The 13,070-nt window shown below is 44.6% G+C and overlaps 1 protein-coding gene across 1 annotated transcript in view; it reads right to left on the reverse strand.

Moving 5' to 3' along the window:
- The window catches only part of LOC133131148 (neural-cadherin-like), a 205,514-nt gene that overhangs the window by 13,495 nt on the left and 178,949 nt on the right, over positions 1 to 13,070 (reverse strand). Inside the window, exons 29-31 of the mRNA XM_061246326.1 lie at positions 5,113 to 5,377; positions 2,810 to 2,990; positions 932 to 1,176 (exon numbers count right to left, since the gene is read on the reverse strand). Of these exons, the coding sequence (XP_061102310.1) occupies positions 932 to 1,176; positions 2,810 to 2,990; positions 5,113 to 5,377 (691 nt within the window). The remainder of the gene's footprint in view (positions 1 to 931; positions 1,177 to 2,809; positions 2,991 to 5,112; positions 5,378 to 13,070) is intronic.

Raw genomic sequence — 13,070 nt, forward strand, 5'->3', positions numbered from 1 at the left:
GCAGCGTCACCCTAACCCTTTCCCTGGCTGCTAACAGAGCACTGTTTTAACTCAGGGCTGCTGAGCTCTCTTCCTGGAGATCTACCATCATTAAGGTTTTCATTTCAACCCTAAATTGGCACCTAATTCAACTAATTAGCAGCTCAATTAACACTCTAGCTGTTGAATGAGGTGTGCCAATTTATGTTTGAAATGAAAAACCTTCAGCACAGTAGATCTCCAGGAATAGGGCTTGTCTGCATTTACAGGAATAGTATTCATTGGGTCAAACGGTCTGCGCTTTTGGGTCATGTACACCATATACCATTCCATGGTGGTGGAATAACGTCAGAACAGCGTCAAGTCTCTGACCACTTTCAAGCGCAGACTTAAAACTCACCTCTGCCAGCTACACCTTTCCCTCCCTGCCACACTGCTATAATTAACCAAGTGTATGCTGTATAGGTTATAATTTCCCTTATGCATAATTGTTTTAGTATTCGGGGTATTCTAGCTGCCAACCGTGGCATGCTACTTGGAAAGTTGATGTACACTTTTAAAGGGTTCAAACCTTCACGATGTACAAACACAATACCAGACTGGACTGCCAGACCATCATGAAACTTTTACCTTTCATCTCTTTACACACTGAGTGCAAAAAACAAGAGAGCGCCGACTGTAAAGCCGTCAGTGCGCTAGCCGGATTAGCGCAGGCCCCACACGGCCGGTAAAAACCTTGGTATTCAGGAAGAACAACCAGAATAAAATAAGAATAAGTCAGAGAGCATGAGTAAGAAGACCGAAGCAGAGGAATAATAACCGCAGCCAGCCCAGCGTGAGTGGAGGGGTGGTGTGGGAGGGGGGAAGGACAGAGGTGGCGGTAAAAGAAAAGGAAAAAAAGGAAGGGAGGGGGGTCACTGAAGGAGCGTGGAAACGCCGTTGCCATAGATACCTAGGAGGGCCAGGAAGCAGATGCAGATGGCGAACAGCGAGCTGAAGCTGAGCCCCACTTCGTCGCGGTAGATGGCGAGCGTGACTTCGCAGCGGCGACCCCGGTAGCCCTGGGGGCAGTGGCAGGTGAAGTTGGCGGGCGAGTGCGACGCGCAGGTCCCCCGGTGACAGGGCCGGCCCGCGCACGGCGTGTGCACGCAGAAACGCCCCGTGCCGTTCTCCTGGACCATGTGACCCGCCGGGCACCTGTGTGAGAGAAGCGTCAGTGGGTGGAGTCTTTACCCAAAACTTTTGCCCACTGGGCCAGGGGGAGCAAAAGCGGAGGCCATTTTGTACAGTGCACTGAATCTCCAACTGCTTAGATTGCCCATTAGGTATTCCCCCTGATGTATTTAGCTTGCCTTAATGTGCACAGTATCTAAGAAAAAAATAATCTCATTACAAGACTAAAACACTTGTTAAGACAATACTTTTATCGAGAATTGTCTGCTGAATGCCTGTAAGAGCATGAGCTAAATGCCTGTAATGTAATGAAAAACGCAGACCATTCAAAATGAGTAGAGGACCAATTAACGGCCTGTATGGGTGATGCTTTGTTTTGTTTACTTAAATAAGAGCAGACAGTGTGCCCTGATGTTTAAAGGGGAAAGCAGAGAGGGCTACAGATAGTTGCACAAAGTTACTGTTAACAAGCATGTTAGTCTTGTAATAAAACCTTATATTTTAAGTAAATGGTCTGCAGTTATATAGTGCGTAAAGTGCGTTATTGTATTTGGGCTTGTGGTGTTATTGTATTTGGGCTTGTGGTGTTATTGTATTTGGGCCCATAGTGTTATTGTATTTGGGCTTGTGGTGTTATTGTATTTGGGCCCATAGTGTTATTGTATTTGGGCTTGTGGTGTTATTGTATTTGGGCTTGTGGTGTTATTGTATTTGGGCCCATAGTGTTACTGTATTTGGGCTTGTGGTGTTATTGTATTTGGGCCCATAGTGTTATTGTATTTGGGCTTGTGGTGTTATTGTATTTGGGCCCATAGTGTTATTGTATTTGGGCTTGTGGTGTTATTGTATTTGGGCTTGTGGTGTTATTGTATTTGGGCCCATAGTGTTATTGTATTTGGGCTTGTGGTGTTATTGTATTTGGGCTTGTGGTGTTATTGTATTTGGGCCCATAGTGTTATTGTATTTGGGCTTGTGGTGTTATTTTATTTGGGCTTGTGATGATATTGTATTCTGGCTTGTGGCAAGGTATCAATCAGCTTGTCGGGACCAATTTGGGGGTTAGGTGTCTTGCTCAGGGACACTTCGACAAGCCCAGATGGGACTGGACCAGCAACTCTCTGACTGCCAGACGACCGCTCTTACCTCCAGTGATAATATCGCCCTGCCAATTCCATTGGTGATATAAGTCTGAATATGAGACTAAGATACCGGTTATCATTCGGTGTTTGCAGTGTGAGGGGGCAGATGACAGACAGCTGCACAGGGAGCCCGTCTCTCAGCTGCATTGGGGGACAGACGGTGTGTTTACGGAGCTGGAGAGTCAGGTGCCCTGCTGACTGTGTCCTGCTGTCTTCCCCTGATGACATACTCTCCTGGTGTTCGAATAATTTAGCACCAATATTCCACCTTTCCGTGCTGCTATAAAGAGGCTATAAAGCTATTCCAGGAAATGCCGTTTTAGCGATGCTAAACGAGCAGTTTGCGCAGCGCTGAAGGTTTGGCACACAGTGAATGTTGGGGCGGGAATGTGAAACATTTCTAGATCTCACCGCCCTGGTTTCACGGAGACAGAACAGCTCACCTCACAGGGAATGACTCACAGCCACTGCTTTTAGTGGTTTGGATTAGGACCCCCGCTCACGGCCCTGGGGCTCACCTGCACTCGTGGACCCTCCACAGGTCCACGCAGGTGAAGGGGGGGCTGCAGCGGTTCCTCCTGCAGGAGTCGGAGGAGCAGCCCACCGACACGCCGCGGCTGCTGACCAGGGTGGCGCCCTCTCTGGCCTGGCTGTCCAACGACACGTAGCGTCCATTCAGTCGCAGGTCCTGCATGCAGCCTGCAGGGGGAGGGGGTGTTAGAGCATGTGGAGGTGTTCACAGGGTAACGTGTACACATCAGGACCACACACACACACACACACACACATTCAGGACCACACACACATACACATACACATTCAGGACCACACAAACATACACACACACACACAAACACACATCAGGACCACACACACATACACACACACATCAGGACCACACACGCATACACACACACACACACATTCAGGATCACACACACATACACACACACCCACACACATCAGGACCACACACACATACACACACACACACACACACACATCAGGACCAGACACACATACACACACACACACACACATTCAGGATCACACACACATACACACACGCCCACACACATCAGGACCACACACACATACACACACACACACATCAGGACCACACACACACACACACACACACACACGTCAGGACCACACACACATACACACACATTCAGGACCACACACACACACACAAATACACGTCAGGACCACACACTCACACACACATACACACAGAACAAATGCACATACACACACACATCAGGACCACACACACATACACACACACACACACATCAGGACCACACACACATACACACACACACACATCAGGACCACACACACACACACACACACATACACGCACATACACACACACACATCAGGACCACACACACATACACACACACACACATTCAGGATCACACACACATACACACACACACACACACATATTCAGGATCACACACACATACACACACACAAATCAGGACCACACACATACACACAGAACAAACACACACACACACACTCAAGACCACACACACATACACATACACATACACACACGTGCAGACACACAACAAACACACTCATAAATACACACATTCGCACATACAACAAACAGACGTACACATACATGCATCCACACAAATATACACACATACATATACACAAGCACAAACACACGCACATACGCATACACAGGTGCACACACAAATACAAACACACACGCACTCACAAGCACAAACACACATACACAGACAAACACACACATATTCGAGACCACACACACACACAAACACTCCCCCCACACACAGTATTTAATAAACACACTCCATGCATGTGCCAGCCTCAGGCGTCCCTGTGTTACATGGGTGACTTGACAGTTTTTGCTCATCCTCTAATCATAATTTCTCTCTCTCTCTGTGTCTCTCTCTCAGGGGTGGAGCGATGCTCATGTGTAGATTCACACGGGAGGGAATCAGCGCTGTATCCCTTTATTTGTTTTCTGCACCGCATGCCAATCTTCCCCAGGGCCATAATACATCTTACCCACAACACCCGCCTTCCTGGGACCTATTAATTAATCATTCCATTCAATAATTCATAACGCGTCACAACACTGTGCTTTGACATTAAAGAGGGGTTTGCATTGGGAACTGAGCATTTCATTTTAGCGGTCAATTCTCCTGGTAATCCCTCCGACGCCCACTCACAGACATTCCCTCACACCTCTCTCTCTCTCTCTCTTCTCTCTATCGCTCCCTCACCTCCTCTCTCTAACTGTCTCTCTGTCTCTCAATTAAATTAAATTCAATGTACTTCATTGGCAGGAAATACACATCGTAAATATTGGCAAAGCAAACATGAAACATACATACTGTATGTATAACAGTACAAGTACAAATGGACAATAATTAACACTACTATAATTACAATGAGAAATTCTGATTCAGATAAAATAAGTGGGAATGTATGTTTTTAGTGTAAACAATGAAATGAAAAATGTCTCTCTCTCCTCTCTCTTTCTCCCTATCGCTCTCAATCTCTCTCAATCTCTCGCTTTCTTTCCATTTCCCATGATGCAATGCCTGAGGCATGGGCAGTCTGTTGCCTTGTGGCTAAGGTGCTTAACTGGGACCCGGAAAGTTGGTGGTTCAAGCCCCAGTGTAGCCATGATAAGACCCGCACAGCTGTTGGGCCCTTGCGCAAGGCCCTTAACCCCACATTGCTCCAGGGGGGGATTGTACCCTGCTTAGTCTAATCAACTGTAAGTCACTCTGGATAAAAGCTTCAGTGTTATAAAGAACTGTACCCTGGAAGCTCTTGTTGCGACTGGACGGCAGTGAGTTTCCCAGGATCACCACGGCGGGGTCGATGACGAACTCTCGGCTCTGCCCGGGCGCCGCGGTGACCTCCCGCCGCCCGCCCCCGCCGTTGACCCTCAGCGTGACCTCGTTGTCCTGCCGATCCAGGGACACCTGCTGCCACTCGCCATCGTCCAGGCGATGAGAGGGCAGGGTCAGGCTGTAGTCACCGTCACCAAGGTTATAGAACACCGTCAGGAGCCCCTGCGCCAACTGAGAGAGAGAGAGAGAGGAAAAGAGTGAGAGTGAGAGAGGGAGAGAGAGAGAGCGGGAGAGAGAGAGAGTGAGAGAGAGAGGATGAGCAAAAACTGTCAACCACACCCACATAAAACTATATTAGTGGCATGTATGCTTTTTTGTGTATTGTTACTATGATTTATTGTTGTTATGTTACACTTTGGCAATATATATATTTTGTCATAAGTCGTACCAATACAGTATTTGAATTTGAGAGGGGGAGAGAGAGGGAGGGTTATTTAACACTATCATTTAGTATTGTGTCGTTTATCGTATATTGCATGTTATTTATTGTGTACTATATTTATGTACATTGTATGTGCTTTGGCACATGCCAATAAATCCATTTGAATTCGAAATTTGGGAGGGAGAGAGAGGGGGAGGGATGAAGAAAAGGAGAGAGAGAGAGAGGGAGAGAGAGATTGATCATAAATTGTTATGGAAAATTGTCTTTTGCTTTCGTGATTATTATTTTTCATCTAATAATTATTATTTTATGCATTTGCTGAATTTGTTATGCTCATTTGTTTTTCATTCATGCATTGCATTGTAGTTTATGTACATTTTAATGTGCTTTTGAAAAGCTTTGGCAACACATATACTGAAATACCAATGAACACCAATAAAGCATTTTGAATTGAATTGAGAGACTAATATTGAATAGTTAATAAATGTTATACTTCTGTTATCATTGATGCCATTATTGTTGCTTGTTTTTTGGATTGCTACTATGATTAATCATTGTAATCACTACGCTTTGGCAATATGTATTTTTGAAATGCCGTATCATGCCAAATAGCATTTGAATTGAGCGGACTTGAATTCCTGAATGAGAGAGAGAGACACGGCAGGAGTGTGGTGGATCGTCATGGAGACCAGTTTCAGGCCCAGAATTCAGAGGAGTGCCCGCCACTCAGAGAGAATTAAACATGCGCACCATCTAATTGGCGCCATCGGAGGCAGGGTAATTCAACAGGGCTTTAATTTATTCAGCAACTCCTTTCAACTTCCTCTCCATCCGCTCAGTCATTGAGACATCAAGCCTCCCTACCACACTCCTCCTCCAGCAGGCTAAAGTAATACTCTCTCTCTCCCTCTCTCTCCCTCCCTCTCTTTCTCTCTCTCTCTTTCTCTCTCTCTCTATTCCTCCCTCTCTCTCTCCCTCTCTTTCTCTCTCTCCCCCTCTCTCTCTTTCTCTCTCTCCCTCCCTCCCTCTCTTTCTCTCTCTATCCCCTTCTCTCTCTCCCTTCCTCTCTTTCTCTCTCTCTATCCCTCTCTCTCCCTCCCTCCCTCTCTTTCTCTCACTCTATTTATCTCTCTATCCCCCTCTCTATATATATGGACAGGCAAAACTTGCTACATGGGTCTCACGCAGAAATATGCTGCGGGGTGCTGGGTCTACGGATGTACTGAAAGTTTTTAAGGGTTATGTCTCTGCACGCCTTAGGATGGAGTATGAGTATTTTAAAATGATGCATGATGTGGCAAAGTTTGAGAGAATCTGGTGTATTGGGGAGGCTGTTTGTGCTGTAAATGGAGGAGAGATTGAATTATGTTTTGGTTGACTTGTTGTAAATAGGGGCTGGGGATAGGTTTTAAGGCCTTTTGGAAGGTTGTGTATTTCAATAAAGGAACATCAAAAGTCAAAGTCTCTCTCCCTCTCCCCCTCTCCCTCTCTCTCGCGCTCTCTCTCTCTCAGTGGGGGACTGTAAATAAAGACAACGAGCTGCTCTGACTCAGCTCATGAAGCCCAGCAGTAGCTGACAGCCCAAACTTTCTCACCGTTAGCGTTAGCATTAACGCTCAAGGACCCCGAGTTATGGACCAAACTGCTGGAAGAGAGAAGGCAGAGACACACACAGGGGAACGGGGGGGTAGATTACACCCAGGAGGGTGGAGCTATGAGTTTCTATGAGCAAGGAATACAATCTGAAAATAACATTGTAATTCTAATGCTCAGCAATGATCTTTGAAAAGTGGGCCCATCTCTCATATGCACAGCTTCATTACAGGTGCCATTTTGGGCTTCAGAATACTATGGAGCTTTACTCCATACTTTTTCAGCTTTCCTATAGGAGCACTAAAGGTCACAAATTCTTTGATTTTTCCAAGGTGTTGCTTTATCAAGAGACCCTTTTTATCTTAGCAGAAGCTACTTTATCAAGCAAGATACACAACTTCACTGTTAAAAGCATTTCATCTATGGAATACTGAAAAATAACTTGATCTAAAAAATGCGTTAGCTTTTTCTCAACACTTTCTGTAATAATGTCTCTCTTCCCCCAACCCTAGACATTAAATTACTATGTTTATTATAAGAAAAGCCTGACGAACAAAGTGCTCAGGGTGCAAAATGAAATTAACACAATTAAATGTGTGCGGGGCGCAAGTTAGCTCGAGTTAGCGGAATATGCTAATGAAGCCGCCACAATAGCTGCTGATGACATCACCTGAGCAGCGTGCGGTGTGACCCGGTTCAGAATTCCTGGGCGAGTGAGTCAACCTACACCACTCAGCTACAACCTTAAACATGGGAACAGATCCCATGCATTTTTAGATATGGCGGGTAGTCTACAGGTGCAGCACCTGTTAAGATAGACATGATTATGAACACCAGTAAGTATCAAGCTATTTAAATAACAAAACAATGCCCCCCCCCCCCCCGGTGAGCTGATAAGATTTCCATTTTGAATTACAAATTTTTAGTTTTTAATGTGTAAGCCAGTCATAAGTAACATTTGGTCTCATGCGATGGTCAGCTTGCTGACTTCCCCCTCCTGGAGCATACATTGTTAGCCCCCACCGTTGGCACACATGCCTGTGGGGGAGAGCTAGAGAAGGATTCTTAGAGGCGCCTTCTTGGGCCCTGGGGGCCCCCTTTTCTCACATTCCAGAACAGGAATATTGGAGATGGTATAAAGATGTTTCATGATAATCCCAGGTCAGAATATAGTGATGTTTGGTGTTATTCTGATTGGTTCAGTGCGACTGGTGTAATGGTCTAGTTTTTGTAACAGTCTACCATTGATATCATAACCATTCAGGGAAACTGGGCAAAAGCTGTCTCTGTAGAAGCCATGTGTTTTAGCCCCCTGTCTGGTGGGCCTGGCTGTAAATTATAGATGGGTGACTCACTTTTAGGGTCAAGAACTAAGGCCTGGATTTCGGAGATAAGGAGAAGAAACCAAACAGTCTGGGATGTCTCCTTTCCTTTCATTCACCCAAATCAGGTTTATCCAAAAGGTATATTACCATGAGAGGCACAAAGACATATTTACAGCATAATGCAGTTATCATGAAAACTCCCAACTACAGCATTCATAGATATGATGGGGCGGCCTGTAGCATAGTGGTTAAGGTCAGGAAGGGCTGCCATTTGTGAGGGGCCTGAGAGCTGGGGTTTCAATGTTGTTTAGACTACCTGTTGGGGAGTTAAGATGTATGAGTGGTCCAAGGCCAGTTGGGTCATGGGAAAAGAATCCTCCCGAACATTGGTGACCTCGGTGTGACCCCATACCTGGTCACTTCCAAGGGGGAAGACTCCGGACAATGCCACAGTGCCCTCATTTGGGCACTGCTGCCATTACACCGGTGACTGTTCTCCTAGATTAAATATTCAAAACTGCTATTAAGATAGTAAATAGACCCGGTAACACCTTGAAAACATTGCCCATGTGATCCTTGTATTATTGCATTAATGGTAACAGGAATTGCATGTAAAATGGATAATCAGGAGGGAAGTTTCATGATAACTGCAACATAATAGAACATAAGGGTAATCTGTTTGGTATGGATGTGATCTGATAAAATCAAGGAATCGGATGAGATACATTTCATACCAAATGGAATTGAATAAACTATAGTTTCAGTATCCCAAGGGAAAACCTACACGTCCTCTCCTGGTAATCATCTCATTTTCCCTACTCAACAACCCCCAACAGTGGGGGTCTAAATTCCAGATTTGACCACCCCTCCAGGTTGATTTATGGCACTGCCGCCTGGTTTCAAACGTATGATTTGGCATAAAAGCAAGGGAGACAGACCAATCTGGGAAGATTGTATTCGACTTCCCACACAACATGTCTTGTGTATGTATGTATGTATGTATGTGTAGCAGTGGAAGATCGTATTCGACTTCCCACACTGTGCATACTTTGTATATGTGTGTAGCGAAAGCAGGCTGGGTAAGACTATGTCACTCTATTCTTTTTATCTTCAATTTGTCTTTTCGTAATTGACTGTTTTATTCTACGCTAACTGCCTACCCGTCTGGAAATAAATTATTTTGTTTGTAACTTGCGTGATCTCCATGACTCTAATTCATCTTGTACCTTTTCAGCCTAAATTACAACTGAATATTGAGGGGGACAATGGGGACCAAGGACTGACCGATCGGCAGTCCCTTGGTACAGGTGATAGTTCTAAGCTGTGAGGCCAGCAAGTTTCTGCCAACGTAAAGGGTCGGCTATGCACGGCTCTTGTGGTTTGACGTGAAGGGAACCCCTGGGCGTTACGGCGCTGGTTCCTGTCAAATTATCTCTAAGGAGCCCAGTTAATGCTACGCCGACCTGGGCTCACAACTATCGTGACTGTGTTGCATGTATTGTGTTGACTGGACCCTCAGCCTCTGAGTTCTACACCAAACTGAGATATTCAGCAATAATATTAAATCGCGAGAACATATATTGAGTAATAGTGGCGCAGGTACGAGTCGAGTGTAATCACTCCCGAGGTTCGCGTAAATTCCAAAACCAAATTTCTAAATTATATATCTTAAATGGAGTCAGATAAACGAGTGGAACGAGAGTAACCACTAAGCTTTCAATACGGCCCCGTTTACGAACGGAGAATATTAGGAATTTTACTGATCTGTTTCAGGCCAGTTGTAAGCGGGATATGGGGCAGGTCAATCCATATCCGACCTGTGGCAACAGACCCAGTATATTCCTAAACATAATTGTGCTCTGTTCGTGTGCGGAGTTTGATAATTAAAAATTTTTCATTCACTTCTAAACAGCCAGGAAAGAACACGTCGTCCCTTCACCTCCAGCTATTCCCTCATTGGTCTAGCTGTGCAGGTTCTACAAATGCAATTCACTTATGATTATCTGCTTATATAAGTACATATCATAAAAGGAAATATGAAGTGTTTATAGACAAGTTTATATAGTTTAAGCACTTTTAATAATGAAAAAACTGGTTTAAGCAGGTGGTTTTCATGCTGTTCTGATCGGTGTGTATCCAAACATTCCCGGGGAGCTCTTTCTCTTCGCCAGTTTGTTTTTTTCGCGAAGTTAATATGAAATATTAATCATATGTGGCATTTAGTGGCAGTTTCTTTGTGTAAAAGCTTTTTCAATAGTACCCTGTTTCCCCCCAACTGGAGATAAAAGGCACAGTGAGGTTCCACTGTGTGGTTTAGGCTGCTTCCCGCCACTAGCTATCACCCCCCCCAGCCTTCCCAGAAGCCCCTCTGCTGGAACGGTATTGCAAAGGGGTGCAGAGAGATCTGCTGTTTCGCTCTCTCTCCTTTTCTCCCTGTCTGTTCATTGTTCATCTCTTTCCATCTCTCCCTCACTTTTCCTCTTTCCTTTCCTCTCTCTCTCTCTCTCTCTCTCTCTCTCTGTCTATACATAGGAATTTCACAAATAATGAGGGAATAACTGATAATGTAATACAAAGGGCCACTGCTGTCATTTGTTCAATAACTTCAATGATTAGCCGACTTTATTGGTCATTTATTACATTATCAGGAGGGTAAAATGTAAAGATACATGGCAGAGTTGCCAGAAAGAAGCCTTTCCTATGACCTCAACAGAAAATGAAGTGTCTGAAGTATGCAAAAGAAATCAATGAGAAGCCTGAAGCCTTTTGGAACAATGTGCTTTGGACTGATGAAACCAAGACTGAATTCTTGGCCACCACCAAAGAAGGTATCATTTGGAGAAAAAAGGGTGAAGCCTTTGTAGAAAGAACACCTTGGCCACTGTTAAGTAAGGAGGTGGATCCATTATGCTTTGAGAATATGTGGCAGCTGAGGGCACAGGAAATATTGTGCGAGTGGAAGGAAGAATGGATTCCACCAAATATCAAGAAACTCTTGAGGCGAATGTTCGAAGGTCAGTCCAAGTTGAAGAGAGGTTGGGTATTCCAGCAAGACAATGATCCAAGGCATACCTCAAAATCAACCATTAAGTACCTCCAGGAAAGACAGATGAAGGTTTTGGAATTGGCACCACAGTCCCCAGACTTGAATATTACTGATACTGGCCTTACTGATGGAAAATCTTAAACATGCAAGGAGACCGAATAATATTTCTGAGCTAGAGGTGTTCTGCCAGGAAGAATGGGGAAAAATTCCAAAAGCGAGAACTGAAAGACTCTTAGCTGGCTACAGGAAGCGTATGCAAGCTGTTTAACTGTGTACCGTTTAGAGGTCAGGTTTGCTTCTGTTCATCAAGATATTCATTGCAAAAGGCTTTTTGGGGGGTGCCCACATTTAGAGGTCAGGTTTGCTTCTGTTCATCAAGATATTCATTGCAAAAGGCTTTTTGGGGGGTGCCCACATATCACACTCACGTAGAGCAGTTATAACCAAAAACAATAGTCATAATAATTTTGTTATAGGGTATTGTAGTATTTATAGGGTATGTTTTAGAGGGATATTGAGGGGGGAAATCAGGAGGGAGGACTAAGGTACAGTATGAAAAGGTGTGTTTTCAGTCTGTGTTGAAATATGGGGAGGGATTCAGTAGTAGCTGTCATTCCACCACTGAGGAACCAGAATGGAAAACAGGGGTGAACGTGCAGCTCGACCGCCTGGTGCTCGTAATGAGGGAACCAGAAGGCCACCAGAGCTGGCAGACGAGTGGTCTTACTGGGGTGTAGGGAGCAATTCAAGTCTGGATATAATACTGGTTGCTGAGTGAGTCGTTATTACATTATTGGTCAATATTACTGCATTTCATCATTGCCTTTATTTACCCACCAGGTAATGTAATAACTAATGTAAAAATTTGCCAAGTTATGACATTATTGGTTGATTTATGACATTATTGATCTTTATTACATTTTCATTGGCACAGAGCAACATGTTATTACATTATCATTCAGTTCAGTCAGTTATTATACAATCAATTATTACATCATTGTTACAAGACACAACACATTTGTATTGCCAAAGCACATAGTTTATATTCAAAAACCATTTCAATCACAATAACTATAATTAGTATAAAAATTATAATTCCTTTCTCTCTCTCTGAATTTTGCATCTCTCTCTCTGCACATCCATCTGTCACTGGTTCTTGTTTACCATCCCTTCCTCTATATTTATCTCTCTTTTTCTCTCTTTCTGTCTCCCTCTCTCTCTTGCTCTGTCTCCATCTGTTTCTGTCCATTCACACCCCGGGCTGTGCCCATGGCTCCCATTGGCTCTTTGAATAGTGGGTCTGGTGAGGGTCACATGATCAAACACCCCAATGCATTGTGGGTGGCATAGTGCAGAACAGACAGCAACACCCACCCACGCCCCCCCCCCCCCCTTGACTCGGATCGGTTAAATAAGCGACAAATCATGCCGCATCGCTCGGAAAACTCCCCCCTCTGCCCACGCGAGGAGCAGACAGAAACAGAGGAAACATTGCGGGAGAAAATAAACAAGCCCAAT

This window comes from Conger conger, chromosome 6 (assembly GCF_963514075.1).
Source record: "Conger conger chromosome 6, fConCon1.1, whole genome shotgun sequence".
Classification (NCBI taxonomy): Eukaryota; Metazoa; Chordata; class Actinopteri; order Anguilliformes; family Congridae; genus Conger; species Conger conger.